Genomic DNA, 20,204 nt, shown 5'->3' with positions numbered 1-20,204 from the left:
TGAATATAAAGTCTATACTTTATAAGTTATAACATATGCATATAACTAGGAAACCATCACCATAATATATTACACCAAAAGTTTCCTTAAGCCTTTGTAATTTCTCCCTGCTTTCCCTTTCTGCACCATCCTCAACTCTTCATTGACTTACTGTTAATATAAAATAGTTTTGATTTTCCAGAATATTATATGAATGGCATCACTGAAATCACATCCATACCTTAGTGTGCATGGATGTGTGTGTGTGTGTGTGTGTGTGTGTAGTTTCTTCCATCTAGCCTAATTATTCTGAGGGCTATCCATCTTGTTACATGCATCAATAGTTCATTCCACCTCATTGCTGAATAATATTCCATTGTATGATCATATCAAAATCTATTTACTGATGCATCTTTTGATGTATATTAGTTGACAGACTAGATTGTTGCCACTTTTGGCTATTATAATTAAAACCTCTATGAATATTTGTATGAAAAAATATGCTTTTATTTCTTTTGGGTATGCCTAGTAGATTGGTTGGATGATATGGAAAGTGGAAGTTTTATTTATTTTTTTAAGAAACTTCCAAATTACTTTTCAAGGTGATTATGCTATTTTGTTTTATATTTTTTCCAGCTTTATTCAGGTATAATTGGTACACAAAAACTGCACAGATTGTATACAATTTGGGGAGTTTCAATATATGTGTACACGTTAACCAATGTTTATTACTACCATCCAGGTAATAAATATGTATCTCTCTTCAAAACTTTCCTTGTCTCCCTTTTTTCGGGGGAAGGGGTGTTTGTGATAAGAGCACAACATGAGCTTTACCCTCTTAATAGAATTTTAAGTACACAATGTATTATCAACTATAACCACTTTGTTGTACAGCTGATCTCTTCCACTTACTCATCTTGTGAAACTAACTTCATACCCATTAAACAGCTTCCCAACCCCCCTTCTTTTTTTCCCTGGTAATCATCATTTTATTGTCTACTTCTATACCTTTGACTATTTTGATGCCTCATATAAGAATAATCATGCAAATTTGTCTGGCTGTGACTGATTTATTTCATGTAGTATAATGTCTTCTTGCCCGTCCTGGAAAACATTGTTGCAAATGGTAGTGTTTCGCTCTTTTTTAAGGCTGAGTGATATTCTATTATGTGTCTATGAAACGTTTTCTTTTTTCATTCATCCATCCGTGGACATCTGAGTTGTTTCCAGATGTTGGCTATTGTCAGTAACACTGCAATGAGCATGGGAGTGCAGTTATTTCTTCAAGATGCTGATTTCAATTCTTTTAGATATATACACAGAAGTGGGATTGTTGGATCACATGGTAGTTCTAGGTTTCAATTTTTTTAATAAACTTCATATTCTTTTCCATAGCAGCTGCACCAGTTTACATTCCAACAGGGTTCTGATTTCTCTACATACTCGCCAACACTGTTTTTTAATAGCCATCCTAACTGGTGTGAGGTGATAACGCATTTGGTTTTGACTTGCTCAGCATCATTAATCATCAGGGAATGCATCTCTTCATGTACCTCCTGGTCATTTAGGTGTGTTTTTTTTAAAGGGCCGTACCATTTTATATTTCCACCAGTAATAAATAAAAGTTCCAGTTCTTCCACATCCTTGCCAATACATGGTATGGTCAGAATTTTTAGTTATAGTTTTTCTACAGCCTGTATAGTGGTGTCTCATTGTAGTTTAAATTTACATTTATCTAATGAGTAGGATAATAGTGAACATCTTTTCATGTGATTTCTGGCTGTTTGTATTGACTTTTGATATCTCTTAAGATCTTGGCCCACATTAACAAGGTTGTTGAATTATTGTTATGAAGTATTAAGAGTCTTTATATATTCTGAATATAAGTTCTTTATCAGTTAGGTGATTGGCAATTTTTTCCAGTTTATGTCTCACTTTCTTTTTCAAAGAGCAGAAAGTTTTAATTTTGATGTATCCTAGTTTATCAACTTTCTTTTAGGCATTGTGCTTTGGTACTACGTCTAAGAATTATTTGCCTAAACCAATGTCACAAAGATGTTGTCCCATATTTTATTGTGGAAGTTTTGTTTTTTATGTTTTTTTTTAATTTTGTGTTTTACATATTTAGGATTGATATACATTTTAAGTTACTTTTTAGATATAGTGTAAGGAACAGGTAAAAGTTTTTTTTTCTTGTGAAAATTTGTATCCATTTTAGTAACTTTTTTGAATTGATTCTTTTCTACATAATTGCCTTTGAATGTTAAGATAAAAACCAATTGATTATATGTGTGACTATTTCTGAAATCTCTATTCTATTGAACTTTTTGTGTATCTTTACACCAATACTACACTGTACTGATTACTATAGCTTTGTAATAGATTCCAAAATCAAATGGTGATTGTCAATTTCTACAAAGAAAGAAAAAGATTATTTGTATTTTGGTTAGATTACATCCAACCTAGGCAATAGGCAAGACTTGATATATTGACAATATTGAGTCCACCAATCCATGAACATGGTATTAGCCTCCATTATGTAGGCCTTCTTTCATTTCTCTCAACAATGTTTTATAGTTTTCTATGTACAAATTTTACACATATTTTGCCCTATTTCTAAATATTGCTATTGTGGGTAATACTGTTTTGTTTTGTTTTTTAAGATTATACTAAATTCAATACCAGTGAATAGGGACCACCCAGTGATTTATTTTTGGCCAAACTATTTTTTTCTGGGTTGCTACTTAATTTTAAGTTCTATTCAACAAGAGTGGGAGCCTGCCAGGTAATAAGATATCTTGTATCAAAATAGTAAGGTAGACATAGCAAAGATATGTATCATAACATTCACCTAAATATTGAGCCTTCTTAGAGACTATTTCGTGATTATTCATGTGTATTTTGAAAATATGTGTATTCTGCTGTTCAGTTTTCTCTTTTATACAATTAATTACATCAAATTGTTCCATAGTGATACTCAAGTTGTCTGTTACTTTACTGGCTTTCTATTTACTGATTCAATCAATAAATGAAAAGGATTGTTAAAAATCTTCAAAAATAATTGTGGATTCAATTTCTTATTTTAGTTCTATCAATTTTTGCTTCATTTGTTTTGAAACTTTGTTATCATGTATTCATTTATAATTCTTATGCCTTTTTGCAGACTTCTTTATCACTAGAAAAATGCCTCACCTTATTTTTGTTAATATTTGATAATTTAAGGCTATTTTGACTGATATTAATATAACCTTTCTCGCTTTCTTAGAATTGGTATATATACGGTTTGACCTTTCTGTCCTTTTACTTCCAACCTACAAGTTTCTTGATATTTAAATGTGTTTCTTTTATGCAGCATATAGTTGGGTCATCCTTTGATATCCTGTCTGATAATCTTTTCAAATAATCAAAAATATTTAATGTATTACTGATATGCTTGGGCTCAAATCTACTATCTTGCTGTAGTAGTTTTATACATCTACTTCACTTAGTGAAGATGATCGTAGTCTCCAAATCTTTAAAAAACATTGTCTCTTAGAGTCTGGGCCATGATCCTAAACTCTTTGTCATAAGAAAGTGTTTTAGTAAAAAAGATTCCTTACACATATGATCATCTTAGTAAGTGCATAAAAAGCATTTGACAAAATACAACATATTTCCATAATAAAAACTCTCAAGACATTGGATATACAAAGAATATGCCTCAATATATTAAAGGCTGTATTATGAAAACACACAGCTAACATCATTCTCAAGAGTGAATGATTGAAAACTTTTCCTCTAAGATAAGGAAGAATGCAAGGGTGCCCACTTTCACTAGTCTTATTCAACATAATGCTAGAAGTCCTACTTAGAACAATGGAAACTAGAGGCATTCAATTAGAAAGAGAAAATTGTCATTAGTTCAGTAAAGCAGCAGGAAAAAAAATCAACATACAGAAATTAGTGACATTTCTAAACACTAACAACAAAATATCTGAAAAAAGAAAACTCCCCATTCACAATAGAATCAGAAACAAACAACATACTATGGAATGAATATAATCAAGAACCTGAAAGATTTGTACAATGAAAACTAATAGACTTTGATAAAATAAATCAAGGAGGACAAACAAATGGAAAGATATCCTGTGTTCATGGACTGGAAAACATAACATCGTTAAAATGTCCACATTACCCAAAACCATCTACAGATTCAATGTAATTCCTATCAAAATCCCAATTTTTTATAGAAATAGAAAAGGCAATACTAAAATTTGTATAGACCATAAAAATCCCAAATAGCCAAAGTAATCCTGAGAAAGAACAAACCCTGAAGCATCACACTTCATGATTTCAAACTATATTACAAAGCTATGGTAATTAAAGTAGTACAGTACTGGCATAAAAATAGACAAATAGAACACTTAAACAGAACACATAGTCAGATATAAACCCCTGCATATCAACTAATATTTGACAAGGGAGCCAAGAACACACAATTAGGAAAAGATGCCTTCTTTAACAAATGCTGTTGGCTATCCTTGGTAACCAAGGAAAAGTAAAATTGGAACTCTATCATACACCATTCATTAAAGTTAACTCAGAATAGATTAAAGACAAACATAAGACCTGAAAACATAAAACTCCTAAAAGAAAACCTAGGGGAGAATCTCCTTGACATTGGTCTTGACAGTAATTTTGTATAAGACACCAAGAGCAAAAATAACAAAACAAAAATCAACAAGTAGGACCAAATTAAACTAAAAAGCTTCTGCACAGCAAAGGAACAGTCAACAAAATGAAAAGACAACCTTCAGAATGGGAGAAAACATTTGCAAACCATCTACCAAATAAGGAGTTAATATCCAAAATGGAAAAGGACTTATACAACTCAACAACAAAAAATCTGGTTAAAAAATGGGCAAAGAAAATGACACTATCGATAAAAGACTGGTATCCAAGATCTGTAAAGAACTTCTCAAACTCAATACATGGGAAACAAATAATCAAATCAAAAATGGGCAGAAGATATGAACAGACACTTTTCCAATGAAGACATACAAATGGCTAACATGAAAAAATGTTCAACATCATTAGCCATCAGGGAAATTCAAATCAAAACCATATTGAGATACCACCTTACACCAGTTAGAATAGCAAAAATTGACAAGGCAAGAAACAACAAATGTTGGAGAGGATGTGGAGAGAGGGGATCCCTCTTACACTGTTGGTAGGAATGTAAGTTGGTACAGCCACTTTGGAAAACAGTGGGGAGGTCCCTTAAAAAGTTAAAAATTGAGCTACCCTATGATCTAGCCATTGCACTACTGGGTGTTTACCCCAAAGACACAGATGTAGTGAAGAGAAGGGCCATATGCAACCCAATGTTCATAGCAGCATTGTCCACAATAGCTAAATTGTGGAAGGAGCTGAGATGCCCTTCAACAGATGACTGGATTAAGAAGATGTGGTCCATATATACAATGAAATATTACTCAGCCATCAGATAGAACAATTACCCAACATTTGCAGCAACATGGACGGGACTGGAGGAGATTATGCTAAGTGAAATAAGTCATGCAGAGAAAGACAATTATCATATGGTTTCACTCATTTATGGAACATAAGAAATAGGGAGATTGGTAGGAGAAGGAAGGGAAGAATGAAGGGGGGGTAAACAGATGGGGGAATGAACCATGAGAGACTGTGGACTCTGGGAAACAAACTAAAGGCTTCAGAGGGGAGGGTGGTGGGGGATTGGGATAGGCCGGTGATGGGTATTAAGGAGGGCATGCATTGCATGGTGCACTGGGTGTTATATGCAAATAATGAATCATGGAACATTACATCAAAAACTAAGGATATACTGTATGGTGACTAACATAACATAATAAAAAATTATTATTAAAAAAGAAAAAGGGCAGGGGCGCCTGGGTAGCGCAGTCATTAGGCATCTGCCTTCAGCTCAGGGCGTGATCCCGGGAGCCTGCTTCTTCCTCTCCCACTCCCCCTGCTTGTGTTCCCTCTCTCACAGCCTGTCTCTCTCTGTCAAATAAATAAATAAAAAATCTTAAAAAAAAAAAAAGGCAAAGAAAGTAAATATACATTTTTCCAAAGAAGATATCTAAGTAGCCAACAGTTACCTTAAAAGATGTTTAACACCACTAATCATCAAGAAATACAAATCAAAACCACAATCAGATATCACCTCAAATCCATTGGAATGTTTATCATCAAGGAGATAAGAAGTATGTCTTGACAAAGATGTGGGAAAAAGGGAACCTTTATACACCATTGATGGGATGTAAATTGTTACAACCATTATGGAATAAAGTATGAAATTTCTTCAAAAAATTAAAAAATACAATTACCATATGATCCAGGAATCCCAACTTTGGATATATATCCAAAGGAAATGAAAGCAGGATATCAAAGGGATAACTTTATCTCTGTGTTCACTGCAACATTATTTACAATAACCAAGATATAAAAAGAACCTTAATGTCCATTAATGGATGATTGGAAAAATAAGATGTGATTATATATATATATTATTCTATATATGTAATATATAGCATATTTATATAATTATAATCATATATTATATATATAATAAAACTATTCAGCCATTAGAAAGAAAGAAATCCTGCCATTTGCAACAACATGGATACTGAAGGCATATGCTAAGTGAAATATTTCAGATGAAGAAAGACAAATACTATATTTTATCACTTATACATGGAGTCTAAAAAAGCTAACTTTTATGAAATAAAATGGTGGTTACTAGGGACTGGGGATAGAGGAATTGGGAGATGATCTTTAGGGGTATAAACATGCAACTAGTAGATAAGTCCTGAAGATCTAAAGCACTGATAGTAATTATAATCAACAATACCGTATTAGAAACTTCAACACTGCTGAGACAGATTTTAATGGTGCTCACCACAAAAAAGAAATGATAATAATGGATACGATAGTGGTGTTAGCTTTTCTATGTAATATATATTGCAATATATAAATGTATCAAATCAACACGTTTTATACCTCAAACTTCCACAATGTTTTATGTCAATTACATCTCAATAAAAAAAAAAAAAAAAAGATTTGCAGCGTAGCAGCCACTTTGTAGACCGGACTTCACTCTCTTGGGTGCGTGCCTTGCTCCGCTCTCTCTGCAACCAGGTCTAAACCCAATATGGCTGAGATGGAGAAATTTGATACGTTGAAATTGGAGGAGAGAGAAATACAAGAGAAAAATCCACTTCCTTCAGAAGAAACAATTGAAGAGGAGAAGCAATCAGGCGAATCATAATGAGGTGTGCGCTGCTCATATGCGCTGTGCATTCCACAAGCATTCCTTTCTTATTCTACTTCTTTTAGCTGTTTAACTTTGTAAGATGCAAAGAGGTTGGTTCAAGTTTAAATGACTGTGCTGTCCCTTTTCATATCAAAGAAGCAAGACCTACTGACAAGGAAGGTCATGCTTCCTTCTCCCACCTGCCTGCATGGCTGGCAGGGAAGGAAAAGAACTTGCATGTTGGTGAAGGAAGAAGCTGGGTGAAATCTAGAGTAAAAATCAAGCTGGTCCAAGGTGTCCTGTAAGCTGTAAAATGCAGTTTAAATCAGAGTGCCATTTTTTTGTTCAAATGTTTTAATTATTGGAATGCACAGTTTTTTAATATGCAAATAAAGTTTTAAAACCTGAAAAAAGTTTGCTTATCCAACTTATGTTTTGCTCCTATGACCTAGTGTCTCCTTGATCCAATACACTGAAGATTTAAAAATCATTTCTGGGGCTTTCCTACTCTTAAAATTAAGTCTCGGGACCTCATTCCCAGCTTTTCTATCCTCCAGTTTTAGAAGATACAAGTCTTTGTAAATATTGTAAATATTTGTAAATATTGGCAAAAAGGTCACCTCTTTCATATCTGCTTTAAATTAGTGGTTAATCAATTCTGGCCTTTCATTATATTTTATTTCTCAAATACATCTAGTGATTCTCAACAAAAGCCATCCAATTACATGTCTTTATAATTCCTACTTCCCAATAGCTTCCTAAGTACTTGAGATATGGAACATAGCAGCGTATTTCCTTCCACCAATATTCCATCCTAGTTTACCAATTATGAAAATTTTAAAGATTGCGGCAGCTACCCAAATTCTGCCTACCGCCAATGATGGGGTCCTCATTACCAGATGGCCCCAGTCATCAATTCCAAAGTTCTATTATGGAGTCGGCTCCGATGGACCATTTCTTGCTGGCACCAACCCTGTCAGGTTGGCTTCCCTGGGAAACAGACTCTGAGGCACACATCTGTTTTCCAGGAATGTGTTGGGGAGTGTGCGTAGGAGCAGCACCTGGGAGGGGCTGTAGGAAGGATTACAAAAGGGAGAGATGAGGCAACTAGGATTCAGTTGCAACAGGGGCTTTCTCTGGTTCTATGTGGATCCCTGGAGCTAAGATGACCATTCAGAGTTATCCTAAATTGAGGGTAAGGGCTGAGTCTTTGTTTTTTGTTTTTTTTTTTTTTTTTTTTTAAGATTTTATTTATTTATTCGACAGAGATAGAGACAGCCAGCGAGAGAGGGAACACAAGCAGGGGGAGTGGGAGAGGAAGAAGCAGGCTCATAGCAGAAGAGCCTGATGTGGGGCTCGATCCCAGATCACTGGGATCACGCCCTGAGCCGAAGGCAGACGCCCAACCGCTGTGCCACCCAGGCGCCCCTTGGGCTGAGTCTTTGAATCTTCATGTTGACAGTCACTGAAATTGGATTACCTCTAAGAAGGGACATAACCTTCTTTGAGTAAGAGTTTCCTTCCACTGAGGAAAATGCCTGGGGAGAGATTCAGCTGTAAGTGATCAGCAGGCAATAAACAGTCCCAGCAGCGGAGGGAACAACTCTCTCAGTCCTGAAGGCGAGGACATGGGGTTACATCACAGCCTCCACCTCACTTCCATAATGGACCAAAGGATAAAGGGGGAAGGAAGAGTTACAGAATCATCACCCCGGAAGCAGGAAAACACTCTCACTCTGAATAGTAATAAGATTAAAAGACTGTGTTCAATGCTCTTTTGGGATTGAGGATTAGATTGCTAAAGTGAGACCAGTGGCTCAGACAAGGTTTTAGGGAAGGCATTATCATTTTACCAAGGTTAGAGTTTTGCTAGGATAGAATGAATGAAAGAGAAACAGGCAAGGGAGTCAAGGATAATTGTAGAGGAATGAGAATGATGGCTCAATGAATCTCACAGGATAAGGAATACATACAGTAGGGAAATGGAGGAGATACTTTAGGAAAAATGGTAGGACCAGCAAGTGTTTGCTGGAGTACAACAATTACATTTTCTTTTAATTTTGAATTCACTGTTTCTCCCAAATCTCCATGTGTTTTCTTTCTCTATTCATTTCTATTTTGTGTCATCAGTAAATTAAGATTGAATGAAGTCACAATTTTTCAGTTTATACCAATTTCTCTGGACAAATATTAACATAAGGAAACAAATTATATTTTAATTTTCCCTGCCCCAAGTTCAGTGGGAGGCTTCCAATCTCAAATGAAATTTGTAGGAAGAAATTATATAGAAATATTCAAAGGGTAGAGAGAATAAATGAAAACCGAAGCTTTTTACGATTCTTTGTTAAGTATATAGATAAAAATATTTCCTCACATGAAAATATATATCTTTTGCTATAAACACCACTTCATTTTTAATTGGATAATTTGGTGTTAATTATACTGAGTACACATGATCCATTTTTTCTGTTATGACATGGTAGCTGCTATAGTTAATACTAGTATTTAGAATTGCAGTACATTATCCGTAAGTTGATTTCTACATTATTCAGCATTTAAATGGAAATGTTATGGAATTCAATGAGCTATTGCTTGATATGCAGAACAAATTATCTCAGATTCATAATAATTTATGTCATAGGTCTCCTACAGCAATTTGAACAGTTAAGACTTTATTATAACTTTCTGAGGTTTTTTGTTTTGTTTTGTTTTTAACCAAATACTGTCACTGCTGACCTCTTTATCTGTAGTTAGAGAAATCTTTTTGGGTATTTTTTTAGCCTATGACTTGAAATGTCAGCTATAATCAAGACAAAGTTTGTTGTTTTCATGAAACCATCACCATTCAGTGCCTCTAGAACCATCAGACAAGAATAGATTAATTTTTCATGAGAAACTAAAGCAGTTCTGCTTGTTCATTCAAGGTTTGGGGCTTTCAGGAAACCACGCTCCATGACATTATTTTTTTCTAATTTGGGAAGCAATGGGAAGAATACATAAATGTGTATATATTTTTATTGAATTGTGTGGGTGTGTGACATTTCTATGCAGGTTCTAGTTCTTATGAGTTAAGGCAGAAGGCTAGTCATCAATTTTAGTGGAAGAATAATATTTAGCATCTGGTCTTTGACCTCTTCTTATTATTCTGAACCTTTGCACCTTCTGAACTGATTACAGTTGACCCTTGAACAATGCAAGGGTTAGGGGCTCCAACCCCCCATAGAGTTGTAAATCCATGTATAACTTTTGATTCCCCCCAAATTTTAAATAACTTACTATCGACCAAAGCCTTACTAACATAAACTGTCAATTAACACACACTTTATATATTACATACTGTATTCTTATAATAATCTAGAGAAAATCACAAAGGAGAGAAAAACCTTTACAGCACTGTAAAGAAAAAAAAAATCTCTATATAAGTGAACCTATGCATTTCATACCTAAGCTGTTCAAGGGTCAACTGTATGGGTCATGAGGCATGAGTCCACAGACTAATAATTAGTATATGAGCCTTAGAAGCAGTTTGCTCTCTCATATCACACTCAGTCTGTAAGATTTCCATAATGGAAATCCTTTGTCACTAAGGGTAGGACAATTTTTAATATATCAGAACCCCTAAGTATATTAATTAACCAGGAAAATGAGGCCAATACCAGCTCAGCCTTGTTCATTCTATGCCCTCAATAGACTCGTAGTAAGGTATTAAAGTGTAAAGTTCATCCATTAGTTCCTGTGTTTCTCTATGTGTTTCCATATGTCTTGTAAAGTTGATTCCTTTTATTTGTCTTACTAACCTCATTTCCCTGAATAAAAGCTATAGGAAAAAAAATAAGCCTGTGATCCAAATGTATAGCTGTTGAAGAAACTGAGGTTGATTATTCCTAAGGGCAAAGAATCCCATTTTTCCAGCCATAAATAGGCAAAAAAAACATATACATCCACTTCTCTGATCTAGTCCTATGAATTTTAATGATGACAGCTAAATAATAAAAATCCCCAAAGGTAGCAAACACACAGTAACATGCTGGAGGGTCTCTTTAGTCAGATGTGGAGACAAAACACCTGTGAAAGATTTTTTTTTTTAATACTATGGAGGCTATGACCTTTAAAAATGTCTACAAAAGCACATCTTTTTTTTTTAAAGATTTTATTTATTTATTCGACAGAGATAGAGACAGCCAGCGAGAGAGGGAACACAAGCAGGGGGAGTGGGAAAGGAAGAAGCAGGCTCCTAGCGGAGGAGCCTGATGTGGGGCTCGATCCCATAACGCCGGGATCACGCCCTGAGCGTGAAGGCAGACGCTTAACCGCTGTGCCACCCAGGCGCCCCTACAAAAGCACATCTTTAACTACATGCTGAGAAATAGAGGGTAGTGTTTACATTTCGAGTGCTTCTATTCATGTAAGTAGGAAAAAGTGGAGAAGTCCAGAGTTACCATGACTGGTTACGTAAAGAATAGTGATTACTTTTAACCACCTCGACGTGTTCTTAAATCTATTTATTGCAGTTCTGTCTGGGGAATGATCAACCCGAGAGAAAGTAAAGCAAGGGATGATTAAGAACCAAAAACTAATGGAAATGACTTAAAATGATAAATTCAAGGAATATTAGAAAACAGGAAAAACGTGTTTAAATAAAGTGTCTGAGTGGTACCATTTAGGAATAAATATGACTAGAAGACCTTTAAACACATTAAACCCAAAATAAATATATTTTGAAAGCAAAACCTCTTACTGTATTTAAAATTACAATTGATACCTTAGGAGAAATGTTCCTGATTTTAAAACACTTAGCTTTCATATAACCTATACTTTCATATATTAAACTCTGATTCCTAAAATTTTCACATTTATACAAAGTGTTGTTTTTCATACATCATTTGACCAAATATTTTCAACTCTGCCTGCCAATGTCTGATGTTGGAAGAAAGGCTCAGGTCTCATCCAAATTGCAAGATGGTATTTGTCAACTTCCAACGTGCCCAACGGGCTGTGCCTAGTGTAAGCACCTCTACTTGGCTGCTGTGTGAACCACAAGTTTATATCATGGTTTTAATTCGTTTTGACTCTTCCATATATAATTACCCTCAGAAAATACATCTATAGGTGATTCTTCAGATAGTCAGCTTTTTGTTTTCATAAATGCAAATCAGAAACCACCTCTACCTAAGAAAACAAACCGAAGCTAACTTGATTCATCATATTATTTATCTTAGTAAAGTCATTTCAGGAAATTTATTTATAAACTTCATTAAAAGATTTTCAATTTAAGACCAATCACAATTATTTCTTATACCATGACCTGCTTCTCCTGATTCCAATGGCCTAGCATTCATCTGAGCCGTTATGTAATAATATCCACAGAATGTCCAGCATACTTGTATTGATACTAATAAATGGTATATGATATTTTCAAAAATCATAGCCTTCTGCTTGAAGCCCTAATAGAAACAATGTTTGGCAACTGGCTTCAAATAACAACATCCTTCCTTTGGATCACATTAACTTAAAAGAATTCCTAATGTTAACAACCCCCCCCCCCAGTGTTTCAGAAAGGAAATGGATTTTTGTAAAATAGTTCTATATTATTATGTTACCTTAATTAGAATAGCTCTGACCCCTAAGAACTTTCATTCTTCTCTTCCAGTGTTGAATTCATTTTCCCCCCTCTGTCACTTCTGTCCATAGTTTCACTTTAAATACAGAATTGGTATTCTCCAAACCCTTTATAAAATGCTGATGTGTTACTGAACAGCACAAATATTCAGTAACTTGGTAAATTAAATCTGCAATGCTGGGTGCCAGAGGAACCAACAATGGGAAGTAAGAGTTAATCCAATGTGCTTTGAGGTTTTGGGGGAAAGCACTGCATGCTGTTTGTATTGGCGAGAGCTGATGAGAGAGAGAGAAAGAGAAATGGGAAGAGAGATTTCTACACTATGGCTTCCTTCTAAATAAATAACAATAACAAACTGGTGTTGAGCCACTTGGTTTGACTCCTCACTTTGTCAATGCCTAGCTATGTGATTTGGGACAATTTACCTAAACATTCTGTGCCTCAGCTAGCACACCTGTGAAATGGAGATGAAATCAGTAACACTGACCTCACAGGGTTGTTCTAATAATTAAATGAGTTAATGCTATAACCACTCAGGATAGTGTCTCACGCATAAGTGCACAATAAATGTTAGGGATTATTATCTTTTTGTGTATAAAATTCCATTGGTTTACCACTTATAAAATGTCCAAGTCAGAAAAGAAGTGCCCATAAGGTCACCTATCATAACTACTCAAACATGATTGAAACTTCCCCACAATATTCCTGTCAAACAATCAATTCCTGTCAAGTTAAAACCTCTGCCTCCACCATTTGTTCTATCCATTTCTCATATACTTCTGAGTGTCATCATTATCCCAGCCCTTCTTTCTTGACCTTAGTCCGCCTGTGAACACCCCATTAGAATGTGTGCCTAGAGCAAAACAAAAATGCTTCACTATGAAATATCAGATAACTAACTACTGAGCTCAATGTTCTGGATACTGCTTCCTTTTTTTATTTGTGTAGCTTAAGATAACTCAAACTCTTAGGAGATATAGCATACCACTGATTCCATTTCCTATTCAATAAACTGTTACTTTGACAACTTTTCAACAACTAACTTTGTGATGGACAATATTCCAGGAAGTAGGATTGGAAGCAATGTTCTTCTTGAAGGAACCCAGTCTGGTAAATGAGCTACCTGGAAACTCTGCTGAGGAAATCACTAGAAGTCTAAATTCCCATCTTTTTCATGAATGTTAAGACATCATCTCACCAAATTGGTTTATTCATCATTATAGGAAAAAAATACGAGATACCTATAATTGGAGTTAATAATTTTGCATATAGTTGAGTTTGATCCATTTATCTATCCAGGCTGGCAGAAACTTAACTGTTCATTTGGTATATTATTTCTAATATCTATTAGTTTTAATTTTATCTATGTCTTCACTCAAGCAATTAATAAAAATACTATTGCAAGGTAGAATCTAGTCTTGCTCCCTTACACACATTTTTCCATCCTGAAGCCACAGTGATATTTTTGACAATAGTATTTATCTTTTTATATAATAGGACATTGATAAGAATTTTATTTATTCTCTGGGAATTGTGTCTAAAGTCAGGTACCTAAACTTCAGAGAGATTCACTGCTACCATTTGGAGTTATTCAATATTCTGTGGATGCCAGAAGTCACTAATCTGCCAATATTCCACCCTTTTCCAGGCAGTAAAGAGGATAGAAAAAGGGGATGGTTGTCAGCCTTATGGGTAAAATGTGCAATATTGTGAGAATTCTCTCCCTTCTTCAAGGGGGAGGCAATAAAGGTACTTTTCCCTTTAAGTCAACTAAGTGAGGGATTCCAAGAAAATCCTTCCTTTAGAGGGATAAAGTAATATCTCATTCTCCTGATGGATGTTACTGATACGAAGAATTTATAGATCTACCGTAATGCCACCATAACAATGAAGTGTAGTGAGTTCATAGGAGAATATTTTGAAAGCCTCAGAGAATGGTGGGTTGTGTTAGTAAAGAGGAGTGGTGTGCTTAACAAAAGATGTCGAATTTGGGGGCACAAATAAACATAGTCTGAAACAGCTTTGTAGAGATCTCCGAAGGCAGGTGGCTTGTCTTCAGTGGTACATACTAATCCTCTTATTTTTTATTGGTTTTATTTTTTTAATTTAAATTCAATTAGCTAAGGTATAATACATCATTAGTTTTTATATAATGTTCAATGATTCATTAGTTGAATATAACACCCAGTGCTCAACATAATAATCCTTAAAAAAAAAAAAAAAAAAAAAAAAACAACCTACTGCATTCCTGTTTTTTCCCTGCCTCAGGTGATATGCAAAGAGGGGTTGCCATTTTTATCTCTCTCTCTCCTAGCCCAGTGAATGGTGGTGGGCAGAAGGAATGTGTCTACACAGGCAACTACAAAGCCAGGCGATTATTATGCCCATCTTAGAGAAGAGATGAGGTATATATACAGCAAAGGAGGACAAAGGGGCACATGAGATAACTCTTTGGGAACAGGATTTTTTGGGCTAGAAAAAGCAAAGACAAAATTCAACATTTATCCAAGGAACACAAGTACACCAACTCAAAGATTACAGTATAATCAGAGCCACCAACATTACATAGATACTGAGTGAAGCAGAGCAAGAACCTGGACTTCTTTTTACCATGGGTTTTCAACTGCACATAAGGAGGCATCTCTCATCTGTTAGCTTTACCCTCAAATTCAAAAGTAGCTACACCTAAAAAACAGATGCGAAGCCAGGACCTTGGAGTCTGACCACACCCACTTTCCTATACTCCAAACATCCATAGACACTTGAGTAACTATCTCTTGGAAAGAGGTGAGATTGGTGTTTAACTGAATATAAGGCCAAATTTTGAAATAACAAGTCTGAGAATTAAATACTGAAATTACGCTCTCCTAATAAACCAAAGTGACAAGGTAATTACAGAACCAGAAGAACAAAAAAGTGTTGTGAAAGATCCAGGCATCCAGTTGGAGAAAGGAACAGTTACTAGAAGAAATAAAAACATAAAATAGCTAAGACTGGTTACACATATAATAGACACCTAACAAATGGATTTTATCCAAACTCTCAGAAATGCTGGTCTCTGCAAAGGGATTATGGTCTCACAGCCCTGGCCCTGGGGTGAGTATATATTAGGATTTTTTGAAAGAAAACTAACAAGTAGTCAAGTCACAGCATGTACAAAGTTCCAGACCACTCATTATCTTATAAATTAGACTAAGCCTTGCTGGAGGGTTTACACTGTAATCAACATTCCAGTAGCAAATCCCCACTGCCCCCATATTTATAGGGAAGTTGGAAGATCACTTATGCCTCTATGTAACAATGGCAGTGCTCTAGCTGCACAGGCTTTATTAGAAACGGGACCCTCTGGAGCTCAGGGCTGTCATCAGACAATTCTATCCAGGAGTTAACACAAAACTCCTGAGCCAAATCCCTGCGAAACTCTCAAAAGGGCAGGGGAACTATGAGGCCCCAGGCCATCAGGTCTGTCACAGCCTTTGCCCTCATGTGTTTGCATTTTATTGCTATGCTATATCTGTTCTCTCTGATCCGCTGTTCTAGTAACACTGCCCAAAAAAGAAATGAGGTTAGTTGACACCAATTGCACTTAGGTTGCCCATACTAGGTCTTAATGAGTAGGCCTTCCTCTCCTAGGTGCTCACAAATCATCCACTTAATAATTGGATTTAGAATCATTTGGGGAATTGATGTCAAGGTCACAGACATGCAGTTTACATAATGTACCTGCTTTCCCCTTCAGAGGATCAGAGCAGCCAACTCCCAGACCCTCTGCTGTTTGCCACAGCTCACGCAGAGCTTCTGCCAGTGATCTCTCAGGTGAAATGTCTCAGTGCCCTGAACAGTCCTTGCCCCATCCTGGAGAATGGAACTAATTTAAAGTTGCTAGGGGGCTTTCTTAAAAACTCCTCACCCATCAGAAGTTCAGATTCATTTCCCCAATGTTCAAACTTTTTTTTGTCAGAAATTCATTCTACAAAGAGAAAATGGAAGTAAAATCAATGCATTGATATTCCTTTGTTCAATGAGAGCAATTATACATCTTCTGTAATCTATTGACTCATTGAGGCTTGATGCTACTCAATTATTACAACTTACGCTCTGCTTCTGCATGAAACACTGCTAATAAACGTCCCCTTATTACTTAGCTTTGAGAGATCTAACTCATCCATTAGGGCCCTGCTGAGTCATACGCAATGTCTAACATTTTTTTAAGACAAAGAATATGTGTAAATGTCAAGCCAAATTTCTAAAATCCAGTTTCAAGGGCTGTAAACAGGTCTTAGAAATATTTGTGGTAAGACAAATAATATATCAGAGTCAACCTCTTTTGTAGTTGTTGTTTAAATTTGTTTATTTCTCACTTCTTTGAGTACCTTACATTTTAGCATCCAAGATTCTGCCTTTAATATAGGTAGCTGTTTTAACTCTATTGAGTGAACTAGTATATTTCATCAACAAGCAAAGCGAGGGCTATCATGTGGGAAAAATAAATAAAAATCTTTTATCAAAAATAGTCTTTAATTAAAATTGTAAAAAGCTTCTTTATTATTTGTAACTCATTCTTGGATTTTCTTTACTGTATACCATAGCTTTTTGGTTTTTTCTTTTTACTTTTTTTTTTTTTTTTTTAGATTTTATTTATTTATTTGACAGAGAGAAAGCCAGCGAGAGAGGGAACACAAGCAGGGGGAGCGGGAGAGGAAGAAGCATGCTCCCAGTGGAGGAGCCCGATGCGGGGCTTGATCCCAGGGCTCTGGGATCATGCCCTGAGCCGAAGGCAGATGCTTAACAACTGAGCCACCCAGGCGCCCCTGGCTTGGTGTTTTTTTTTTTTTTTTCTTGGTACAATTTCCTATAATATTTCAAAATGCACCATACTGTTTGGTAAATAGAATAGTTCATTTTTTGGTTTGTTTGGTTTTTGCTATATCATATCCAATGTGAAGTGATAATGGGAGACTGACTTCCACTCATGAAAGCTCCAGGTATTAAGATATTTCCCAATATCAACTTAGTAGAGTTACTAACAATGATAGTGACAATGACTACTCCTTCCTCCCCGTACTCCTTCCCACTCTCATTCCCAGGAATAAGAAAGTAGTAGTTGTAGGGAAAATATTTTTTAAGTTATATACTTAGGCTAATAGGTTTTAAAATGTTATTGATTCTAAAAGAACTGCAGTTTAAAATTTTTTCTAACGTTTTTATGATAATAAATCATAATACCATTAGTAGTAGTAGTAGTAGTAGTAGTAGTAGTAGTAGTAATAGAATACAGGAATAGTCTGGCTTTTCCTATACTTTTTATGGCTTGGAAAATATAACCTAAATTTAAAAACTCAACAAAACAAATAACACTGTACATAACAGATCTTAAGCTTTTCAATTAGTCTGAACTACCTTCAATAAATACTTTAAAAGTTAAGCAAATAAGAGAGATTAAGCTCATTTAATTATAAATTACATGCTTATAATCACCTACAAAGTCAAACTGTTATCATGTAAAAATACATATAGAAATATGAAAACATCATAAACATACATCTGAAAATATGTGAGACAAAAGAATTGAAAGGCTTTTCTCCTAATTAATAATTAGCAATAACATCTATCCATTTGTATTTTCTAGATCTTTAAACCACACATGCAAAATTCTGGTCATGATTTCCAGTAACAGCTGTAAAATACCAACCAAATGAAAGGCAACTTGTCATTGAACTATACAGCTAAATATTTACAAAATCCCAGAGAGGGAATTATTTAAAATATTGATAAGGAACATATACTACATCACTGAAATTTGCCATGTGAAATTTGTCTGGGGTAAAGCAGGAAAAACGGAAACTTCAAAATTTTACTGAGAGGAAAAAAACTTCACTATTTAATTATTTATAACATGCTTTATTCCAAAACTCCTTGAGGAAGAGCATGGTGCCATCTTTATAATATAAGGACAAATTATTTATGACTTAGTTTGTTCCATCTGGAAAGAAAAAAAAATGTTCTCATAAATAGATTGTAAAATGAAAAAATAAAATTGTACAGATATATTTGGAAGTGTATGAACTTAATAAAACATTTACTGATGTAAATGGTTCAGTGTTATAAGTAGAATATGGTGATTGCAACTCTCAGGAGCATAATTTTTACAGATGTAAACTCCCTCATATGCAGTCAACTAACATTTAGTAAGGAAGCCAGGGCTATCTAGTGAGAAAGGACAGTCTCTTCAACAAATGTTGCTGGGAAAAATGGATAACCACATTAAAAAAAACAAATGAAATTGGACTCTTTTTTTCATACCACTCACAAAAATTAACTCAAAATGATCAAAGACTTAAACATAAAACCTAAAAACATAAAACTCCTAGAAGAAAACATAGGGAAGAAGCTTCTTGATAGTGGTCTTAGAAATGATTTTTTTTTGATATCACACCAAAGAACAAACAACAACAAACTGAACAAGTGGAACAACAAACTGAACAAGTGGCACTACACCAAACATCAAAGCTTCTGTACATCAGAGGAAATCCTCAACAAAATGTAAAGATAAAAACATAATGAAAGAGAATATTCGCAAACCATGTATGTGACCAGAGGTTAATACCCAAAATCTATAAAGAACTCCTATAACTCAACGACAATGAAATCTAATTAATAATGGTCAGAGGGATCAAAAAGCATTTTTCCAAAGAAGACATCCAAATGGCCAATGGACAAATGAAAACGTGTTCAACATCACTCATCATCAGGGAAATGCAAATCAAAACCGTGATGAGATATCACCTCACGCCTGCGAGAATAGCTATGATCAAGAAGACAGGAGATAGGGATGCCTGGGTCGCTGAGTCGGTTGGGCATCTGCCTCGGCTCAGGTCATGATCCCAGGGTCCTGGGATCAAGCACCACAGGGATCCTGCTTCTCCCTCTGCCTGCTACTCTCTCTCACACACACACAAATAAATAAATAATCTTAAAAAAAAAAAAAAGACAAGAAATAGCAAGGGTTGGTGAGGATATGGAGAAAAGGGAAACCTTGTACACTGTTGGTGGGAATGTAAACTTGTTCAGCCACCATGGAGAATAGTATGGATGTTTCTCAAAAAATTAAAAATAGAACCACGGTTTGATCCAGCAGTGCCGCATATGGGTATATATGCAAAGGAAATGGAAACATGTTACAGAAGAGACATATGCACTCCCATGTTCATTGCAGCATCATTCACAATAGTTAAGACATGGAAGACGTAAGTTGTTTCCCAAGTGTCTGTGAATAGATGAATGGATAAAGAAATGTGGTATATAGATATACAATAAGATACTAATCAG

General features: G+C 35.2%; 1 protein-coding gene across 1 annotated transcript; it reads left to right on the top strand.

Annotated features, from left to right (window-relative positions):
• Positions 1–7,153: 7,153 nt before the first annotated feature.
• Positions 7,154–7,270, top strand: LOC148109094 (thymosin beta-4-like). Its single transcript, XM_087866358.1, has one exon. The coding sequence runs from the start codon at positions 7,154–7,156 to the stop codon at positions 7,268–7,270; it is 117 nt and encodes a 38-aa protein (XP_087722484.1).
• The last annotated feature ends 12,934 nt before the right edge of the window (positions 7,271–20,204 follow it).

The sequence above is a fragment of the Ursus americanus genome, chromosome 13 (genome assembly GCF_024610735.1).
Source record: "Ursus americanus isolate L20-20 chromosome 13, mUrsAme1.1.p, whole genome shotgun sequence".
Lineage (NCBI taxonomy): Eukaryota > Metazoa > Chordata > Mammalia > Carnivora > Ursidae > Ursus > Ursus americanus.
This window is presented reverse-complemented; position numbering and strand designations above follow the sequence as displayed.